The 23,609-nt window shown below is 45.1% G+C and overlaps 1 protein-coding gene across 4 annotated transcripts; it reads left to right on the top strand.

Annotated features, from left to right (window-relative positions):
• Nucleotides 1-3,242, top strand: LOC123110160 (probable polyamine transporter At1g31830). Of its 4 annotated transcripts, none has more exons than XM_044530622.1 (4): nucleotides 1-166; nucleotides 258-380; nucleotides 1,194-1,328; nucleotides 1,629-3,242. In XM_044530622.1, exons 3-4 carry the CDS (start codon nucleotides 1,326-1,328, stop codon nucleotides 3,111-3,113), a joined length of 1,488 nt encoding a protein of 495 aa, XP_044386557.1. In that variant the 5' UTR covers nucleotides 1-166; nucleotides 258-380; nucleotides 1,194-1,325; the 3' UTR covers nucleotides 3,114-3,242. The 4 variants fall into 4 exon arrangements, with proteins under 4 accessions (XP_044386557.1, XP_044386560.1, XP_044386558.1 ...); XM_044530625.1 differs by having other exon boundaries at nucleotides 1,194-1,388; XM_044530623.1 differs by having other exon boundaries at nucleotides 9-166; nucleotides 258-377.
• The last annotated feature ends 20,367 nt before the right edge of the window (nucleotides 3,243-23,609 follow it).

Here is a 23,609-nt window from a genome sequence, read left to right as displayed (position 1 = left end):
CCTAGGTCGGCGGGGGGGTCGCAGATCGAGCAGGTCAGGCCCGATCCGCGCCGTCGCCAAGGGCCTCGAGCAGGGCCGCGCCGGGAGAGGAGCCTCTGTGTGCCGCCGCCCCCTGGTTCCCTCTTCTCCTCTCTCTGCCGCCGGGAGAGGAGCTCGTCGAGCCAAGGTCCTCCCCACTTCTCCTCTCTCTGTGCAGCCGCCCCTCGCTTGGTTCGATTCCGTTTCCTCTTCTTCACCGACGCGGTTTCCTCTCGCAGGCGCGCAGGAGACCGCCGCCGTGTGGTGTGCTGCTGCGCGGGGGATTCTTCTTCCACTCCGACGCCTCCGGCCCTGCCCCTCCGGTGGCCGATTCTTCTGCTTCTTATACTCCGGCACAGGTGGTAAGCTACTTGTTCCTCTCCTATGCTCTCTCTCTCCCGTGCTCTGTGTGCCCACGGCCATCGCGCCGTGGCAGATTTTGTGCTGGCCATCGCGCCATGGATTGCAATTTCTAGGGTTTTGTTTGGGCAGTGGTGATGGAGTGTCCTGGTATTTATGGAGCAAAATTAACCACTGGTGGTGATGGAGTACACGCTTTTAGAAATCCTGATATTTATGGAGGGAAATTATCACTCGAACTTGCCCGTATTGCATCAATAATTGAAGAGTTCAAATACCATATTGATGTACTATATATTCTACTCCCTCTGACCCAAAATAAGTGTCGCGGTTTTGAACTAACTTTGAACTGAGGTTAGTTCAAAACTGCGAGTCTGCGACGCTTATTATGGATCGGAAGGAGTATATTATATGGCCATACGAAAATTCCATTGAGACACCTAAGCCTGGTGTATGTTTTGACTATGCATGATTTACATATTCGAGTTTCACAAAATTAACACGACTGCTATCTTATAGGCGACCAAAAGGTATTTTGTGAGGCCTACAAGATGGATACAGTGACCACATTGATAGTTACTTATACATGATTTACTGTCAAAGGTTGAAACGCCTTGTGTATATTTGAACTATATGTGATTGAAAAGCCGTTTTTCTTTTCTTTTAGTATAGTATACGTGTAGACAAGCTATCTACTCGTTGATATGGAAATTAGATTTATACTACCATTTACATTCCTTGCGGACATGTGTTGCATGTTCTAAAGGAACAACATAAGGTTTACTTTTTATTGATAATTGGCTTTCCAACTGCAGAAATTGAGGGGCACAGAATAACACAAGCAAATTGAACCTCTCCTTCCTATGGGGGATTGTTTTGATTTCAACTATGGCTTTCGTGAAATGCAGAACCTGACTGGACAAAAAAGCCTAACTTAGATTGACACAATGGTAAAAATGCCAGTGGAGTTACCTTTTAATTTTATTACATAGAACCATTCAAATTCAGTGGTAATTTCCTTAGCCATGCATCTTTGATTGGCATTAAGGCATATTTTCCTTTCTATTACTCCCTCCATTCCAAAATAGATGAGTCATCTATTTTGGAACGGAGGGAGTACTAATTTAATTCAGAACAAGCTACAAGTTTGTGACATCAAAATTGTGGTCCTTGTGTACATATTCTGCATGACAAAACAAGGGACAACATAAGGTTTGTATTTTAATGGATAATTGACTTTCCAACTGCAGATATTGAGGAGTACAGCAGTAACACGAGCAAATTCAGCCTTTCTTCGTATGGAGGAACGTGTTGATTTCAAGTATGACGGTGTCAACAACGAGAGCAAAGAGCGTAAGGGAGGGCATGGCATCCCAAAGGTTTCCATGGTCCCACTTGTCTTCCTCATATTCTATGAAGTCTCAGGAGGTCCCTTTGGGATTGAGGATAGTGTCAAGGCTGCTGGACCACTCCTGGCAATTGTGGGGTTTCTTCTGTTTGCGCTCATATGGAGTATTCCAGAAGTCCTAATCACTGCTGAGATGGGTACTATGTTTCCTGAGAATGGTGGCTATGTCGTCTGGGTCTCTTCAGCTCTTGGGCCCTTTTGGGGTTTTCAGCAAGGCTGGGCAAAGTGGCTCAGCGGTGTCATAGATAATGCTCTCTATCCAGTCCTTTTTCTTGACTATGTCAAGTCCAGTGTCCCAGCTCTCGGGGGTGGGCTTCCAAGGACTTTTGCGGTGCTTATCCTCACAGTTGCCCTTACTTACATGAACTACAGAGGATTGACGATAGTTGGCTGGGTGGCAGTCTTTCTTGGGGTGTTCTCTCTGCTCCCTTTCTTTGTAATGGGATTGATAGCGATTCCACACATTGAACCTTCAAGATGGTTTGAAATGGACCTGGACAATGTGAATTGGGGCCTGTATCTAAACACTCTGTTTTGGAACCTCAACTACTGGGATTCAATCAGTACATTGGCTGGAGAGGTTGAGAATCCAAAGAGAACCCTCCCCAGGGCACTTTCTTATGCTCTTGTTTTAGTAGTCGGGGGATACCTCTACCCTCTGATCACCTGTACAGCAGCACTTCCGGTTGTTCGGGAGTCGTGGACAGACGGATATTTTTCAGACATTGCAAAGATTCTTGGTGGTTTCTGGTTGCACTCGTGGATTCAAGCGGCGGCCGCATTGTCAAACATGGGCAACTTTGTTACTGAAATGAGCAGTGATTCTTACCAGCTTCTCGGGATGGCTGAGCGTGGCATGCTCCCTGAGTTCTTCGCCAAGAGATCACGCTACGGGACCCCGCTGATCGGCATCCTGTTCTCGGCGTTCGGCGTGGTCCTGCTGTCCTGGATGAGCTTCCAGGAGATCATTGCCGCGGAGAACTACCTCTACTGCTTCGGGATGATATTGGAGTTCATCGCCTTCATCAAGCTGAGGATGACCCACCCTAGCACCTCCCGGCCTTTCCGGATCCCGCTGGGCACCGTTGGCTCCGTCCTGATGATCGTCCCTCCGACCATCCTGATCGTCGTGGTGATGGCGCTGGCTTCCTTCAAGGTGATGGCTGTGAGCGTCCTGGCGGTGCTCGTCGGGTTTGCGCTGCAACCGGCCCTGGTGTACATGGAGAAGAAGCGGTGGCTGAGGTTCTCCGTCAGAGAGGACCTGCCCGATCTGCTGGAGTCCTCGTCCGGCGCCGCCCAAGATGACACCACCCCCCTCGTGGTCTGATTTATGATGCAAAATGTAATAAAAGGATAGGAGTATAATGCAATGTGGCATCATATGTGCTGTTGTATACCAAGGTGTTGTCATCAGAAAGAAAGGAATAGAAGATTATGCTGAGCGCATTTAGAAACATCATTGCACATGGTAGACGTCGGATTAACTGAGGTGAGGTTTGGCAGCCCAAATTAATTGCTGGGATATAGTGCATGCTGAAAACAAGTGGTAGATTGATCCGTGTTAAAAGTGCCCTTTTTAACTGTGGGATTAAAGCAAATATAGCCGTTTGATGAAACAGTCAAACTCGCCCCAAAATCGTTCCTCTCGCACGAACGCTCCAGCCTGGGGAAAAATGGGTTGCCGCCCACGAACTGCATCGTGCACGCCGCCGGTCCGCGTCGACCACGGCCTCATGAGCCAAAGCGCTCATGGCCGCTCGCCGTCGTCACAGCCACTCTCACCGTTGTCACAGCTGTGAGCCTCGCCGGAGCTCGTCGTCACAGCCGCGCGACTGGCCAGCCACTCTCACCGTTGTCACAGCTGTGAGCCTCGCCGGAGCTCGTCGTCACAGCCGCGCGCCTGGCCAGTCGCAACTTTTCACCTGGCCGGAGCTCGTTGTTGCAGCTATGCGCCTCGCCGGTTGCAGTTTTTCACCTCGCGGGAGCTCTTCGTCACAGCCGGGCGTCTGGCCGGTCGCAACTTTTCGCCACGCAGTTGCACCTAGGACGGTGTGCATATCCAAGATGAACCGACCGATGAACAATCCAGTCAACAGTAAAATCAGACCATCCTGTCAATAATCACTGGACACGCCCGATGAACGTACCCCGCTGTATTCCCCACAAATAACGCATATCAGCATCTGATTAACTAATATAACGATCTTATATTAGTTTAAGATGCCTAGAAATCGAGCCGAACCACAACCTTATTTCGAGTACAACTAATTAAGGTAAGCACAATCTCCCTATCTTTGGACATCAACATCTTTTTTTAATACAATATAGACGCGGACGCTCATACATATATACATGCACTCACCCGTATGAACGCACGCACGCACGCCCCATCCTATGAGCACCTTAAAAAGACTGAACCGACACATCATCTTCTGATTGACGAAGTCGCCACAAACACATTTGTAGTCGACGGAAACTGACGGTGCAAAATACCGTTAGAGGTCCAAGCGCAGCCGGAAGTCATGTATCGGAGGTCATGTGCGGGGTTTATCCAGGTTCGGGGCTCCAGAGAGTAATACCCAACACCCTGCTAGTTTTGATGATTCATAATGGAGGGTTACCTCGTGTGAGGGGTTACAATGGTGTATGAGATTGCTACCAAGAGTTTTTCTATCTGTGGATAGATGATGAATGAGTACCCTAGCCTTCCCTTTATATAGGCAGGACTGCAGGAGAGATCTAGGGTTTACATGACAGATGTGATCTGGGCGCTGCTGCCCTCTAGTCTTGGGAATTACGGTGGTCGCCATCTCCTACTAGGGTTTGCTCCTCTCTCTAGGCCTAGCGGGCCCCTTGTCTTTGATGAGGCTGGGCTCCTTGGCGTTAGCCACGCTCGGTACAAGACCCTGTCAGTAGCCCCCGAGCGTGACGGAGGTCGCAGGAAGCAGTTGCGAGACCTCCGATGGGTTCCCACACTTTCCTCAAATCTTCTTGAGTTCGGTCCAACTGAGAGTCCGGATGGTGGCCTGCTTGAGCCCCCGGTTCATCATATGCTGCCATGACCGTCGCACCAAATTCTCTGAAAAAATGGAACTTTTTGAAACGGAGAAATTCCGTCTTGGGCGGGCGATGCTTCGGTTTCGGTTGTCTATAAGAGAGGGAAACAGAAGATTTCAAACCCTACCTTGCTTCAGTTCATTCCATCCTCCTGGGTTATCCCCAAACCCTTCGACGCGCCGCCGCCACGCTTAGCTTCAGCCCTTCGCCGCGCCCCCGCCCCTTCGCTGCCGATGGCTAGGACAAGGAGTGAGAAAGGAGAGCGAGCTCTTCGCCAGGAATCGTCGTCGAGCACCGCCAACAAGAAACGGAAGTGGGCCGCCCGTATGGGGAAAACTAAGACCTTGTGCGCTCCCGGAGCGGAGGGAGCAGCACCAAACTCCACGGGCTCTGCGGAGTTAAATGAGCGGAGTGGAACAACCTTCAGTTCGTTTTTCACGGAGTGGCTGAAACTGAGCTCCACGAACTCTGTGGAGTCAGGAATACTGGAGCGAATTTGGTGGAGTGGAGAGATTCCAAACATGCCCTAAATCAGCGTGTGCCGCCACCAAGTGCACCGAGAAGTGGTTTCCCTCCACAGCCACGGAAGGCGAGATCCAAGGGTACAAGGATGACCTCCTTATGCTGGCAGATCTGAGCGTTCGACTCTCGATCGGGGAGGTCCCGCCAGAACCCACGAAGGCGAGCACATCTTGTGCCTTGGTTATTTCGGACAGGGGCTTGGTTTCTTGCTCCATCCTTTTGTGCGGGGCCTCCGGCACTTCTTCGGCTTTCAACTGCACCATATCTCGCCCAATGGGGTGCTCCACATCGTCAATTTCATCACATTTTATGAGTGCTTGATGCGTCTCCAACGTATCTATAATTTTTAATTGTTCCATGCTATTATATTACCCCTTTTGGATGTTTATGGGCTTTATTTTACACATTTATATCGGACTAACCTACTAACCGGAGGCCCAGCCCGTATTACTGTTTTTTTGCCTATTTTAGTATTTCGAAGAAAAGGAATATCAAACGGAGTCCAAACGGAATGAAACCTTCGGGAACGTGATTTTTGGAACCAACGTGATCCAGAGGACTTGGAGTGCAAGTCAAGAAGCAGCCGAGGCTCCCACGAGATAGGAGGGCGCGCCCCCCCTGTAGGGCGCACCCCCCTGTCTCGTGGTCCCCTCGGGCATCCACCGACGTACTTCTTCCTCCTATATAAGCCTACGTACCCCGAAAACATCCAGGGAGCAGACGAAAGACAATTTCCACCACCGTAACCTTCTGTATCCGCGAGATCCTATCTTGGAGCCTTCATCGGCATTCTGCCGGAGGGGGAATCGTCCATGGAGGGCTTCTACATCAACATCCTCGCCCCTCCGATGAGTTGTGAGTAGTTTACCACAGACCTACGGGTCCATAGTTATTAGCTAGATGGCTTCTTCTCTTTTTTTGGATCTCAATACAATGTTCTCCCCCTCTCTTGTGAAGATCTATTTGATGTAAACTCTTTTTGCGGTGTGTTTGTCGAGATCCGATGAATTGTGGGTTTATGATCTAGTTTATCTATGAATAATATTTGAATCTTCTCTGAATTCTTTTATGTATGATTGAGTTATCTTTGCAAGTCTATTTGAATTATCAGTTTGGTTTGGCCTACTAGATTGATCTTTCTTGCCATGGGAGAAGTGCTTAGCTTTGGGTTCAATCTTGCGGTGTCCTTACCCAGTGACAGAAAGGGTTGCAAGGCATGTATTGTATTGTTGCCATCGAGGATAACAAGATGGGGTTTATATCATATTGCTTGAGTTTATCCCTCTACATCATGTCATCTTGCTTAATGCGTTACTCTGTTCTTATGAACTTAATACTCTAGATGCAGGCAGGAGTCGGTCGATGTGTGGAGTAATAGTAGTAGATGCAGGCAGGAGTCGGTCAACTTGTTACGGGCGTGATGCCTATATACATGATCATGCCTAGATAATCTCATAATTATTCGCTTTTCTATCAATTGCTCGACAGTAATTTGTTCACCCACCGTAATACTTATGCTATCTTGAGAGAAGCCACTAGTGAAACCTATGGCCCCCGGGTCTATCTCTTATCATATTTGCTTCCAATTTACTTTTATTTGCATCTTTACTTTTTGCATCTATATTATAAAATACCAAAAATTATATTTATCTTATCATACTACCTCTATTAGATCTCACTTTCGCAAGTGGCCGTGAAGGGATTGACAACCCCTTTTATTGCGTTGGTTGCGAGTTCTTTCTTTGTTTGTGTAGGTGCGTGGGACTTTTGAGGAGCCTCCTACTGGATTGATACCTTGGTTCTCAAAAACTGAGGGAAATACTTACGCTACTATTGCTGCATCACCCTCTCCTCTTCGAGGAAAACCAACGCAAGCTCAAGACGTAGCAGTGCTACCTTGGGACAGCTTCCTATTTTGAGTTGTTTTGCTACTTCTTCCGGGTCTGTGTTCAGACGAACAAAGCAGCCGTCTGCAACCTCGGAGGTGCCATCATACGGCTCCGCCCCAACTCCACGTTCTTCTCCTTCAACCTCCCGAAGTCCATTCAGGAGTGGCATAAGTCTTGGTTCAACGTGGAGGGCCTCGGCGACGACTTGTCGGCCTTTGTGAACGAGTCCCCGCAGAAGCTGCGACCGTGGGCCTTATTGACTGATGACCCACAAGTATAAGGGATCAAACGTAGTCCTTTCGATAAGTAAGAGTGTTGAACCTAACGAGGAGCAGAAGGAAATGACAAATGGTTTTCAGCAAGGTAATTTCTGCATGCACTGAAATTGTCGGTAACAGATAGTTTGATAGCAAGATAAATTGTAACGAGCAATAAATAATAACGGTAACAAAAGTGCAGCAAGGTAACCCAATCCTTTTTGTAGCAAAGGACAGGCCCGAACAGTCTCTTATAGCAAGTAAAGCGTTCTTGAGGACACACAGGAATTTCATCTAGTCACTTTCATCATGTTTGTTTGATTCACATCCGTTACTATGATAATTTGATATGTGGGTGGACCGGTGCTTTGGTGCTGTTCTTACTTGAACAAGCCTCCCACTTATGAGTTATGATCAAACCCCCTCGCAAGCATCTGCTACTACAAAAGAAGAATTAAGAGAAATCTAACCATAATATGAAACATATGGATCCAAATCAGCTCCTTACGGAATAACGCATAAACTAGGGTTCACTCTAGCAACCCATTATCTAATTACTACTCCACAATGCTTTTCCTTAGGCTCAAATATGATGAAGTGTCATGTAGTCGACATTCACATATAATAATACTAAGGGAAACAACAAAATACATATCATCAAAATATCGAACAAATACCAAATTCACATGATTACTTATGACAAGACTTCTCCATGTCCTTAAGAAAAAAAGTAACTACCCACAAATCATATTCATGTTCAAGATCAAAGGGGTATTGAATTGCATCATGGATCTGAACATATAATCTTCCACCAAATAAAGCAACTAGCATCAACTACAAGAGGTAATCAATACTACTAGCAACCCACAGGTATCAATATGAGGTTTTGATACAAAGATTGAATACAAGAGATAAACTATGGTTTGATATGAGATGGTGTTGGTGAAGATGTTGATGAAGATTGGTCCTCCCACGATGAGAGGGTTGTTGGTGATGACGATGGCTTCGACTTCCCCCTCCTGAAGGGAAGTGTCTTCAGCGGAATCACTCTGTCAGAGAGCAAAAGTGCTCCTGGACACACTACAAAAAAAATACACTTCCGTGATGATACGTGTTTGTCACAGTAGGCCGCGTTTTTTGTCATGCATGTACATCCATGATGATTTTATGACAGAATCAAGATAGTCATACATGTGCTGTCGTAGAAGTGTTCCATGACATTACAAAAATTATCATCACGGAAGTGTCCACTTCCGTGACGATAAATCGCGCGTCACAGAAGTGCTTTCGTCAAGGGTGACCGACATATGGCATCCACCGTAACGGAATGCCGTTAAGCTATTGGGTCGGGTTTTGGATCCGATAACCTGTTAACAGCCCTGACCAATGGGGATTTTCCATGTGTAAAATCATCATTGGCTGGAGGAAACACATGTCGGCTCATCGTTGGGACAGATGTCATCCACTCATTGGATAGAAGGCGCCTATGATATGTTGACACGTGGCACGACCCAACAGAGGCCCATTCCTGTGAAAAGGCCGGCCCGTTTAACTTGGTCAAAAGGTGGTGGGCCGGTCCATGGAAAGCCTGTTAACGGCCTGTTCACATATAGCCCATTTACAGCCCGCTAACCCAAGGCCCGTTACGCCCTATCCGAATTAGGCCCAGTAGCGTCATCTGGGACATCCAATATGATTCCAGCCCGTTTTCACTTCTGGCCCATGTATGGCCCATGACGTCTTTCAGCCCATATGAGGCCCTTTGTAACTCTTGGCCCATTAACGGCCCGTGGTGAAACTGGCCCGTAATGAACAGTGTATCACTTTACACCCATTAACAGCCCGTCGTGAAACTGGCCCATATTGAACAGTGTATCACTTTATACCCATTAATGGCCCGTTATTCCGTTGGGCCGTTTCCAGCCCAAGTTATCTTTCGGCCTTCTGAGGGCCCATTTATTGTTGGGCTCATTTGCAACATTCGGTTACTTACGGCCCGTTACTGTCATTTTCTGCTTGTGGGCCAAATTCAGCCCGTCATTACAGTCGGCTTGTTTGTGGACCCTTAATCTGTTGGGCCATTTTCATAGCATCACCAAATACGGCCTATTAATGACCCGTTATGGTCAGCCCATAAAACATACGATTTCCACTCTAGCCCGTCTACGGCCCATTAAAGGCCCGTACAAGACCCATAAATGAGTCGGCCCATACAAGGCCCATGGATCCTACGAGACGTAGAAGGCCCATGGATCCTACGAGACGTAGAAGGCCCATGGATCCGACGGCCCACTGAAGGCCCATGGATTCGATGACCCATTGAAGGCCCATCGATCCGACGGCCCGTACATGGCCCATGGACCGTACGGCCCGTGGACGGCCATGGTCACTACAACGTTTGGGCGAGTTGGTCCCCGTTTGAACGATATAGAATATTCAAAGAATTATCCTACTCAATACTATCACCTCTAAAAAACATACACTATACAACAAAGAGACCAAGGCATAGAAACGTAGAATAATCCTACACTATACAATAAAGAAATTACAGCCGATTATACCCACTGGGCATTATGGTTCGGCACAGGTGATAATAAAGCATACACAAACAGCAAATTACATACACTGGCAAATACAGCTCATACATCATGGATGCGCATCAACTGAACTCCATTTGAGCTATAATCTCTTCAGAAAATAGGATTGACCGGATTCAGATAGCACAAATTTTAGTCTGCAAAATCTCCAATTCCTTCATGGTTACCTTATTGTCTTGTTTCATTTTTTTGACTCCCGCATCTAATACCTGCATGTCCAGTCTCAACTTGTTGATTATATGTTGACAATCATGTACACATTGTCTAGCCACCTCTAGTTGATGCTCAAGAACATCAGCACATTCCAATTCCAATCCATAATCATTCGGTAACGGCCATGCCGCACTGCTCGCAGATCTTTGTGTTGATGTCGCTTCATCCTGAAATGTTTCTGTAAGTACACAGGACTAGGGCAAAAATATAGTTACAACAGTGAAGCGAGCAAGACACTATTTTGTACTACATGGCAAAACAGGACTAACAATAATGTTACATGTCATGAAGCATAAGAAGGTGATATTTTAAAAATTATAAAAAAGATAGTCTGTGCAACCTGCATACAGAAATCCCTCTTAGCTCACCAGAGAAGCATGATGTTGGGACCCAATCGAAAACAGACAAGTTACAAATTTAGATAGCACGTTGCGTATAAGTAAGCAAGCAGTTAGCCATTCTGTAGCTCAATTAATTTCTTAGGGAGCATAATGAACACCAGAGGATTTCATACAAACATACTACAACGGGCAAAACTATGCAATCATTAGCGTAGTATAAACTAGATTGTGAGCCTCATGCAATAATAGTTGGTTAATAGACTTCAAAGCTTCAGGCACACTTCGACAGAGTAATTAAATGGTAAGGCCTTTAATTATGTCAACTAATAGTTATACAAGTACCCAACATCAGGCATGATTCTTTGGGAATCTCATTAACTGAGGACAAATAAAGCAATTGAAAAGAGCAAATTAACTATGCCTGAAACAAACAAGAAATTGAACTGTTGAGTTGCATACAGTGACTTACCTTAGCAGGTTGAAGAGGCTCAGCGCAGCTCCTACTTCTCTTGCAAGGCTCCTTCCTAACATCTTGTACATGGAAATCCTTAATCTTATCTTCATTGCACCCCTTCTGCAAGGTGACACAAACTAGTTACTTGTCTCCTTGGAATATAAATATGCATACTTTCCAGTATGTGAACAAAAAAAGGATGAGATTATAACAAAACAACACCACATAATGAAACATGCCGCTCTCTTGCACTTGCACACAATGAAATGATCATTTACTATGTCTGCACTATGTAAAAACTAGGCATATCTTCGAACGGGATCTCCAGGTACTCTTGGAGAGCCTACCACTACTAGGGAAAAGCCTAGCAGCAGCGCGGGTTTTGGGCCTATCAGTAGCGCGGGCAGGAGCGCTACTGATAAGGCGCTACAGCTAATGCTTAGCAATAGCGCGTCTTGGCCCACGCTACTGCTAAATTGACTTAGTAGCAGCGCTTCATCAGAACATCGCTACTGGTAACTAGTAGTAGCGCTTCTCCTTACCCGCGCTACTATTATTTTTTAGTATTTTATTTCTTTTCTTTTTCTTTTCATGTTGTATTCATACACCTTTACACAAGTTTTCATACAACAGGAATTTAGAGATTGTTTTTACATCATAATGAGTTATTACATCATGGGGTGAAAGAACCGTGGACTAGTTTCAAGTGGATGTCCATCCACTTGAAACTAATCCGCGGTTCTTTCACCCAATGATATAATAATATCATCATCATCATCATATCATTAACAACTTAGCATCATAATACATCATTGTCATATAACACCTCCTCAATATCATCGTTTTTATCATTGACATCACATAACACCTCCTCAAGATCATCATTATCAACTCTAACACATTACCACATAATAAACATATTGTACCTCATAGGACCTATTACATTCGATTAAGACCTACTACATTTTCTAAGGTAAAATAACAAAAAACAAGATAGCCCCTGACTCTCCATTATGGAGAATGGAGATTAGCCTGTCTCCAATTCTTGCCTTTCGCTGAATGTTACTTCCAAGAACCTCCTTGCGAATGTCCATACATTTCTTCCATTCTCTGATGATCATGTGTTCACGGGTTTTAGAAATCCGATATGCACAGGTGAGCTCCGTAGATTTACCTGGCAGTATGTTCAGAACTGAGAGGCGACCATGCAGAGACATCAGATGAGGCACACAATCCATCGGGAGTTTCTGTTGAAAAACATAATAATAACTTCGTAGTTAGCAATGATGTACTAGTTTTAGAAGTATGCAAAAGATGCACGGATGTCGTAATAGTAAAAAATCTTACCAGGGTATCTCCAGAGAAGTTATCGTTGTTCAACACATGCACTAGTGGCACGTATTCACCATAATTTGGAGGAGTTCGATAATAGTCATTGTAATTCTCAAGAAGAGTACAAAATGCGATCAGATGATTTTTCTCCTTATACGTTAATTGGGTGCCTTCGGTGTAGTGGGTTTTATCTACCATCTTCCGCACAGTCTTTGAAGAATCAAAATAAGCTGTCAATGGAAATAAGCTATCAACTATTTTGAAATAAACAATATAAATTAGTTAATAACTATGTTTGAGAAACTCACATAGCGGTACAATCGGAAGCGTATCAACAAGGACCCAAATGTCCATATTGTCTTCCTCGCTGTCAGGATCACCAAGATCCATGGTGACAATCATACCCTCATAAAAACCATACATTTTGCAAAGTGCTTCCCAATTTTGGCAACCAAAATGGGTTACGCTCTGAGCATTGCACAGATTTACTTCAAAATCCATATCATGATGGGTCCTTAGGTGTATTTTCTTTGTTTCGAAATTTTCATGGTCTTCAAAACCCATCCTCTCCAAGACATAGCGTCTTGCATGGCATGGGATAAGCTAGTCGAATTGTAAAATATGAAAATTAGACGTTGAAATAGTTGAAGTCATGCTTAATGGAGAAAAAAACACTTGTCGTTGTTGCGTACCGTTTCACAATCGAAGGTCTCCTCGAGCTTAATGCTGAAGCGCCGATCTTCGTCCAGCCGAACGAACCTGTCGCACATACCTCGATCGTCGTGGCACCAGCTACACTCCCCCGGGAGACCGTCGTCGTCCGAGTACGACATTTCCTACAATCATAATTCAAAGATTAAACTTGTACATATTCTAGCACAAGTCATGCCAGAATTCACGACAAAATCCGGCATGACCTTTGCTAAAAAAGGACATATCGAGCGCCTGAAATTTGCCGGAACGGAAATTAATCAACACTCCGGCAAAACATAGGCCACTCGGAGATGTAAACTGAACATGAACGGCCACTTGGGCAACCACATATCCTATTTGAGCAACAACACAAGATATACAAGGATATTTGGCTGGTCTCACCTCGATGTCGGAGGGGGTCGGTGACTGGGACGACGGCGGGGATGTCGGAGGGGGTCGGTGACGGGGACGACGGAGGTCACCTGAAACCATATAAGTTATCACTAACAACAAACATGACATGTTCAACTAGTTTTATTAATTCAACTAGTTCTTACTAAATATAAACTTACTATAAATAGAAAAAAACTAGTTCTTTCTAAAAATAAAGTAGTTCAACTAGTTATATTAATTATCTTACTAAAAATAGATTAGTTCTGTTAATTCAACTAGTTCAACTAGTTTATTAATTTACTTACTAAACTAGTTCAACTACAACTAAAGTAGTTCAACTACCACTACTACTACTAAAAATCTAGTACTAACTAAGCAACATCTAGTACTAGCTAACCCTAAATTAACATCTACTACTACTAAATCTAGTACTAACTAGTGGCAGGGGGTGGGGGGCGACGGAGAGGTAGCTAGGGGCGGCGAGGTCGAGGGCGGTGGGAGGAGGGCTGCCGGCGGAGGAGGGAGGAGGGGCGGCCGCAGGCGGAGGGAGGAGGGCGGCGGCGGAGGAGGGAGGGGCGGCCGCAGGAGGAGGGAGGATGTGCGAGGAGGATGGAGGAGGGACGGAAGGAGGGGAGTACCTCGGCGGCGGAGGACGAAGGCGGCGGCGGCGACGCACGACGACGGTTTACGCGGGCGAGAGTGAGAGTGTGAGTGAGAGGGCCGGTCGTGCGCGTGGGGATAAGGTAGGGATAGTTGTAGCGCGTTTCCCGAAACGCGCTACAGCTAACCTGAATAGCAGTAGCGCTCTATAGTAAAGTGCGCTACTGCTATAGCTAGCGGGGGGGGGGGGGCGAGGTCATGGCAACTATAGCAGTAGCGCTGTATGCGGTGCACGCGCTACTGCTATTTCCAAGTCAGCAGCGCGTTTCGGTCACACGCGCTGCTGCTAAGTAGCAGTAGCGTGGTATTTTGAAGAGCGCTGCTGGTAAGATTCTGTGTATAGGCTTTTCCCTAGTAGTGTACTTTAGTGTACAGCCAAACCTTTATGTCACCTATGAGTTAGACAAGGCCCCACTACAACAGCCCTTAGTGTTTAAATCGTTGACAAGCTTTGTTAGAGTGTTAGGTCAAGAACAGCAAGTAATCAAAGCTAACAGTCCTAGTATGGTTGGCTTATGCAAACAAGCAATTGAACAGATGTGTGAGCAAATCTTACATATCAAGAAAAGAAGCAAAGAAGGAGGCTTAAAGACCATCACTTGACTGACCTGATTTAAGGGGCATTTAAACATCATGTGCAACGTATGAACTAACATAAACATTGCATATTCCAGATTCTACAATAGAATGCACATGTATTAGGTTATGCCATGTACGATGATGCCTAAATGTACAAATAGCAGGCAGGAGTGATTCGTCATTGCACACACAATTGAATTGCAGGTTAAGGGCCAGTTCGATTCCGCCTTTTCAGGGCTTATTGTCAAAATAAGACATAAAAGATGTAAAGAAGTCATTTTTGAGTTATGGGCTTGGGCTTAACTAATTTCGCTTTGGAGGGGGGTGTTTCGGGTAGAACCTCACTAAAAATTAAAGGGAAGGGGAATAGTGAAATGACTCTGTTGTCTGCCTATATTACACTCAAAATGCAACTGCTGACGCCCGGGTCACACCTGACCCTCAAGTAAAAACAAACACGCAAGCGTTCATTGCCCTGCCCACTTGCATCTCCTCTCCCCTTTCCCTCTACCTCGATCCCCTACCTACAGCACTAGGGTTCCTCCAGCGAGCCGTCGCCACTGGTCCCATCTGGCCTGGTCCTCGACGATGCGATGTCGAGTTAGGCTACATGCCCGGCGGGTAGGGGAAAATCTCCCTGGCTGCTCCTCCCTCTAGCGCCGCCCCTCATTCTCATGGTCTCCAGCAGCTGCTCCACTATGGTTCGTCCAACGCACTACTCCGGCAGGTGCTGCATAACTACGGCTGATGCCACACTGTGGCAGAAGGCACCTTATTCCCCCTCCCCTACTCCCAGGCCATGACCTTGAGGTGCTGTTGAAGGATGAGCTCATCCAACAAGGTGAGGATCTCCTCTGATTTTTTGCCAAAATTTCATTTTGATCCACTATACGATGAATTGCTATGAGCTGCTTCTGCTACTGCTATATGATGCATTGCTATGAGCTGCTCCTGCTGCTGCAATATGATGAATTGCTATGAACTGCTGCTGCTATATGATGAATTGCTATGAGCTGCTGCTGCTGCTATATGATGACACTAGTAGAAAAGGGGGCAATGGTCCATGCCAGGTTATCCCATTAGTCCCGGTTCAATCCAGAACCGGGACCAATGGGAGCATTTGACCCGGTTCGTGAGCCCCGGGGTCCGGCCGGGCCACGTGGGCCATTGGTCCCGGTTCGTCTGGACCTTTTGGTCCTGGTTGGTGGGACGAACCAGGACCAATGTGCCTCGCTCCTGGCCCACCACCATTGGTCCCGGTTCGTGGCCTGAACCGGGACAGAAGGGGGAGCTTTAGTCCCGGTTCATGCCACGAACCGGGACCAATTAATTGCCTATATATACCCCTCGCCCGCGAGCAGAGCACTCCCACTGTTCTGTTTTTCGTGGATGGCGAGGGGAGAGCTTTGTGGTGCTCTAGCTTACCTCCTATGCACACGAGGTGTTCGATGGAATGCCCGAGCCACACTACTTAAGCTTTCTCCTCTCCAAGCTCTACATCCAAGCTCCATTTTCCTCAATATTTGTCTAGGTTTTGCGGTCCGTCACGTCCCGTCCCCGTCTTTACCGCCGTCGATCGCCCGCGTCGATCTCGTCGCCCGCACCACCGTGGTGAGCCTCTTGTTCTTATCTTCTTTCTGAAAGGAAAAAAAATCCTTTCTTGTATGTTTATATAGATACTTGTATAATTTTCTTACTTTTATTATTGCATCTTATATAGTGCGATGGTTTTGGTATCCGCCCCTGTCGGCCCTCGTCCTGTCTATGATTCGGATGTGGTATATATTATCTTTTCATAACTATTGGTTCATTTATTGTTTATGACAATTATGCCGACCAACGTGACATAGTTTTTATCTATCTAGGAGGTTGTTGAACCGGAAATTCCAACCGACCCTATTGTCGAGAGGTTAAATTTAGTTGAAGAAGAAAACAATTTCTTGAAGGAAAAAATTAGAAAAATTGAGGAGGAGAAGATGATATTGGAGTTGCATGTTGCGGATGTCATCGATGATCACAAGATCAAGATGGATGCAATGCGCTTGAAGATTAGAAAATATGCCATTCATACCAAGGCTTCGTATCATTATGCCGTTGGATCAGTTGTTACATTGGTTGCGATTATGATTTGTTTTTGCATTGAAATGTTTTACATAGTTTCAATGTATGGTTTAATTAATTTAGATGCTCTACAGAGCTTTATGTTATTAGATGAGAACTATGTATGTACTTTGGTTTTAATGTGATGATGAACTTCTATTAATTTGGTCACTTAATTATCTATTCATGATGTTCTGTAATGATTTTTGACACTTAATTATATATAATCACTACTAGGGAAAAGCCTAGCAGCAGCGCGGGTTTTGGGCCTATTAGTAGCGCGGGTGGCACCCGCGCTACTACTACCAGCGCGGGTTTTTTTTTGAATTTTTTCGAAAACATATTTCAATTTTTCCCTAATTTTCAAATTTCTGAATTATTTTAACCTCAAATCTCTAATCACCCCTCATCGCTGCTCAATTTAATCTCTAATCACCCCTCATCATCCCAAATCATCTAACTTCCCGGACGGTCACCCATCCTCTCACTACTCCAGCCTGAGCACGCTTAACTTTCGGGTTCTATTCTCCCTCGTTTCCAAGTCTGCACTTGTTGTTTTCCTGACAATAGTAAGATGTCAATCCTATTAACCTCAGGAATTTAGCTTGAGCATGAAGTCACAAATTTCACTATTTGAGTTTGAAACTATTGTTCTAAAAAATTAGTAACACTAATATTTCTTGAATAATTAGTTTGATCATAGTTTGACCACAGTTTGGCCATAGTTTGACCAGATTTGACCAAAATTCAAAAAAACTAAAATAATTATTTAGTAACACTAATATTCTAGAATAATTAGTTTGACCATTGTTTGACCACAGTTTGACCACACAGTTTGAAATTTTTTCGATTTTTTCCACTCTAGATCTTAAAAGCCCCGTAACTATGCAATCATTAGCGTAGTATAAACTAGATTGTGAGCCTCATGCAATAATAGTTGGTTAATAGACTTCAAAGCTTCAGGCACACTTCGACAGAGTAATTAAATGGTAAGGACTTTAATTATGTCAACTAATAGTTATACAAGTACCCAACATCAGGCATGATTCTTTGGGAATCTCATTAACTGAGGACAAATAAAGCAATTGAAAAGAGCAAATTAACTATGCCTAAAACAAACAAGGAATTGAACTGTTGAGTTGCATACAGTGACTTACCTTAGCAGGTTGAAGAGGCTCAGCGCAGCTCCTACTTCTCTTGCAAGGCTCCTTCCTAACATCTTGTACTTGGAAATCCTCAATCTTATCTTCATTGCACCCCCTCTGCAAGGTGACACAAACTAGTTACTTGTCTCCTTGGAATATAAATATGCATACTTTCCAGTATGTGAACAAAAAAAGGATGAGATTATAACAAAACAACACCACATAATGAAACATGCCGCTCTCTTGCACTTACACACAATGAAATGATCATTTACTATGTCTGCACTATGTAAAAACTAGGCATATCTTCGAACGGGATCTCCAGGTACTCTTGGAGAGCCTACCACTACTAGGGAAAAGCCTAGCAGCAGCGCGGGTTTTGAGCCTATCAGTAGCATGGGCAGGAGCGCTACTGATAAGGCGCTACAACTAATGCTTAGCAATAGCGCGTCTTGGCCCACGCTACTGCTAAATTGACTTAGTAGCAGCGCTTCATCAGAACATCGCTACTGGTAACTAGTAGTAGCGCTTCTCCTTACCCGCGCTACTACTATTTTTTAGTATTTTATTTCTTTCCTTTTTCTTTTCATGTTGTATTCATACACCTTTACACAAGTTTTCATACAACAGGAATTTAGAGATTGTTTTTACATCATAATGAGTTATTACATCATGGGGTGAAAGAACCGTGGACTAGTTTCAAGTGGACGTCCATCCACTTGAAACTAATCCGTGGTTCTTTCACCCAATGATATAATAATATCACCATCTTCATCATCATATCATTAACAACTTAGCATCATAATAAATCATTGTCATATAACACCTCCTCAATATCATCGTTTTTATCATTGACATCACATAACACCTCCTCAAGATCATCATTATCAACTCTAACACATTACCACATAATAAACATATTGTACCTCATAGGACCTATTACATTCTATTAAGACCTACTACATTTTCTAAGGTAAAATAACAAAAAACAAGATAGCCCCTGACTCTCCATTATGGAGAATGGAGATTAGCCTGTCTCCAATTCTTGCCTTTCACTGAATGTTACTTCCAAGAACCTCCTTGCGAATGTCCATACATTTCTTCCATTCTCTGATGATCATGTGTTCACGGGTTTTAGAAATCCGATATGCACAGGTGAGCTCCGTAGATTTACCTGGCAGTATGTTCAGAACTGAGAGGCGACCATGCAGAGACATCAGATGAGGCACACAATCCATCGGGAGTTTCTGTTGAAAAACATAATAATAACTTCGTAGTTAGCAATGATGTACTAGTTTTAGAAGTATGCAAAAGATGCACGGATGTCGTAATAGTAAAAAATCTTACCAGGGTATCTCCAGAGAAGTTATCGTTGTTCAACACATGCACTAGTGGCACGTATTCACCATAATTTGGAGGAGTTCGATAATAGTCATTATAATTCTCAAGAAGAGTACAAAATGCGATCAGATGATTTTTCTCCTTATACGTTAATTGGGTGCCTTCGGTGTAGTGGGTTTTATCTACCATCTTCCGCACAGTCTTTGAAGAATCTAAATAAGCTGTCAATGGAAATAAGCTATCAACTATTTTGAAATAAACAATATAAATTAGTTAATAACTATGTTTGAGAAACTCACATAGCGGTACAATCGGAAGCGTATCAACAAGGATCCAAATGTCCATATTGTCTTCCTCGCTGTCAGGATCACTAAGATCCATGGTGACAATCATACCCTCATAAAAACCATACATTTTGCAAAGTGCTTCCCAATTTTGGCAACCAAAATGGGTTACGCTCTGAGCATTGCACAGATTTACTTCAAAATCCATATCATGATGGGTCCTTAGGTGTATTTTCTTTGTTTCGAAATTTTCATGGTCTTCAAAACCCATCCTCTCCAAGACATAGCGTCTTGCATGGCATGTGATAAGCTAGTCGAATTGTAAAATATGAAAATTAGACGTTGAAATAGTTGAAGTCATGCTTAATGGAGAAAAAAACACTTGTTGTTGCGTACCGTTTCACAATCAAAGGTCTCCTCGAGCTTAATGCTGAAGCGCCGATCTTTGTCCAGCCGAACGAACCTGTCGCACATACCTCGATCGTCGTGGCACCAGCTACACTCCCCCGAGAGACCGTCGTCGTCCGAGTACGACATTTCCTACAATCATAATTCAAAGATTAAACTTGTACATATTCTAGCACAAGTCATGCCAGAATTCACGACAAAATCCGGCATGACCTTTGCTAAAAAAGGACATATCGAGCGCCTGAAATTTGCTGGAACGGAAATTAATCAACACTCCGGCAAAACATAGGCCACTCGGAGATGTAAACTGAACATGAACGACCACTTGGGCAACCACATATCCTATTTGAGCAACAACACAAGATATACAAGGATATTTGGCTGGTCTCACCTCGATATCGGAGGGGGTCGGTGACTGGGACGACGGCGGGGATGTCGGAGGGGGTCGGTGACTGGGACGACGGAGGTCACCTGAAACCATATAAGTTATCACTAACAACAAACATGACATGTTCAACTAGTTTTATTAATTCAACTAGTTCTTACTAAATATAAACTTACTATAAATAGAAAAAAAGCTAGTTCTTTCTAAAAATAAAGTAGTTCAACTAGTTATATTAATTATCTTACTAAAAATAGATTAGTTCTGTTAATTCAACTAGTTCAACTAGTTTATTAATTTACTTACTAAACTAGTTCAACTACAACTAAAGTAGTTCAACTACCACTACTACTACTAAAAATCTAGTACTAACTAAGCAACATCTAGTACTAGCTAACCCTAAATTAACATCTACTACTACTAAATCTAGTACTAACTAGTGGCAGGGGGTGGGGGGCGACGGAGAGGTAGCTAGGGGCGGCGAGGTCGAGGGCGGTGGGAGGAGGGCTGCCGGCGGAGGAGGGAGGAGGGGCGGCCACAGGCGAAGGGAGGAGGGCGGCGGTGGAGGAGGGAGGGGCGGCCACAGGAGGAGGGAGGATGTGCGAGGAGGATGGAGGAGGGACGGAAGGAGGGGAGTACCTCGGCGGCAGCAGCGGCGACGCACGACGACGGTTTACGCGGGCGAGAGTGAGAGTGTGAGTGAGAGGGCCGGTCGTGCGCGTGGGGATAAGGTAGGGATAGTTGTAGCGCGTTTCCCGAAACACGCTACAGCTAACCTGAATAGCAGTAGCGCTCTATAGTAAAGTGCGCTACTGCTATAGCTAGCGGGGGGGGGGGGGGCGAGGTCATGGCAACTATAGCAGTAGTGCTGTATGCTGTGCACGCGCTACTGCTATTTCCAAGTCAGCAGCGCGTTTCGGTCACACGCGCTGCTGCTAAGTAGCAGTAGCGTGGTATCTTGAAGAGCGCTGCTGGTAAGATTCTGTGTATAGGCTTTTCCCTAGTAGTGTACTTTAGTGTACAGCCAAACCTTTATGTCACCTATGAGTTAGACAAGGCCCCACTACAACAGCCCTTAGTGTTTAAATCGTTGACAAGCTTTGTTAGAGTGTTAGGTCAAGAACAGCAAGTAATCAAAGCTAACAGTCCTAGTATGGTTGGCTTATGCAAACAAGCAATTGAACAGATGTGTGAGCAAATCTTACATATCAAGAAAAGAAGCAAAGAAGGAGGCTTAAAGACCATCACTTGACTGACCTGATTTAAGGGGCATTTAAACATCATGTGCAACGTATGAACTAACATAAACATTGCATATTCCAGATTCTACAATAGAATGCACATGTATTAGGTTATGCCATGTACGATGATGCCTAAATGTACAGATAGCAGGCAGGAGTGATTCATCATTGCACGCACAATTGAATTGCAGGTTAAGGGCCAGTTCGATTCCGCCTTTTCAGGGCTTATTGTCAAAATAAGCCATAAAAGATGTAAAGAAGTCATTTTTGAGTTATGGGCTTGGGCTTAACTAATTTCGCTTTGGAGGGGGGTGTTTCGGGTAGAACCTCACTAAAAATTAAAGGGAAGGGGAATAGTGAAATGACTATGTTGTCTGCCTATATTACACTCAAAATGCAACTGCTGACGCCCGTGTCACACCTGACCCTCAAGTAAAAACAAACACGCAAGCGTTCATTGCCCTGCCCACTTGCATCTCCTCTCCCCTTTCCCTCTACCTCGATCCCCTACCTACAGCACTAGGGTTCCTCCAGCGAGCCGTCGCCACTGGTCCCATCTGGCCTGGTCCTCGACGATGCGATGTCGAGTTAGGCTACATGCCCGGCGGGTAGGGGAAAATCTCCCTGGCTGCTCCTCCCTCTAGCGCCGCCCCTCATTCTCATGGTCTCCAGCAGCTGCTCCACTATGGTTCGTCCAACGCACTACTCCGGCAGGTGCTGCATAACTACGGCTGATGCCACACTGTGGCAGAAGGCACCTTATTCCCCCTCCCCTCCTCCCAGGCCATGACCTTGAGGTGCTGTTGAAGGATGAGCTCATCCAACAAGGTGAGGATCTCCTCTGATTTTTTTGCCAAATTTTCATTTTGATCCACTATACGATGAATTGCTATGAGCTGCTTCTGCTACTGCTATATGATGCATTGCTATGAGCTGCTCCTGCTGCTGCAATATGATGAATTGCTATGAACTGCTGCTGCTATATGATGAATTGCTATGAGCTGCTGCTGCTGCTATATGATGACACTAGTAGAAAAGGGGGCAATGGTCCATGCCAGGTTAGCCCATTAGTCCCGGTTCAATCCAGAACCGGGACCAATGGGAGCATTTGACCCGGTTCGTGAGCCCCGGGGTCCGGCCGGGCCACGTGGGCCATTGGTCCCGGTTCGTCTGGACCTTTTGGTCCTGGTTGGTGGGACGAACCGGGACCAATGTGCCTCGCTCCTGGCCCACCACCATTGGTCCCGGTTCGTGGCCTGAACCGGGACAGAAGGGGGAGCTTTAGTCCCGGTTCATGCCACGAACCGGGACCAATTAATTGCCTATATATACCCCTCGCCCGCGAGCAGATCACTCCCACTGTTCTATTTTTCGTGGCTGGCGAGGGGAGAGCTTTGTGGTGCTCTAGCTTACCTCCTATGCACACGAGGTGTTCGATGGAATGCCCGAGCCACACTACTTAAGCTTTCTCCTCTCCAAGCTCTACATCCAAGCTCCATTTTCCTCAATATTTGTCTAGGTTTTGCGGTCCGTCACGTCCCGTCCCCGTCTTTACCGCCGTCGATCGCCCGCGTCGATCTCGTCGCCCGCACCACCGTGGTGAGCCTCTTGTTCTTATCTTCTTTCTGAAAGGAAAAAAAATCCTTTCTTGTATGTTTATATAGATACTTGTATAATTTTCTTACTTTTATTATTGCATCTTATATAGTGCGATGGTTTTGGTATCCGCCCCTGTCGGCCCTCGTCCTGTCTATGATTCGGATGTGGTATATATTATCTTTTCATAACTATTGGTTCATTTATTGTTTATGACAATTATGCCGACCAACGTGACATAGTTTTTATCTATCTAGGAGGTTGTTGAACCGGAAATTCCAACCGACCCTATTGTCGAGAGGTTAAATTTAGTTGAAGAAGAAAACAATTTCTTGAAGG

The sequence above is a fragment of the Triticum aestivum genome, chromosome 5B (genome assembly GCF_018294505.1).
Source record: "Triticum aestivum cultivar Chinese Spring chromosome 5B, IWGSC CS RefSeq v2.1, whole genome shotgun sequence".
In the NCBI taxonomy this organism is placed as follows: Eukaryota; Viridiplantae; Streptophyta; class Magnoliopsida; order Poales; family Poaceae; genus Triticum; species Triticum aestivum.
This window is presented reverse-complemented; position numbering and strand designations above follow the sequence as displayed.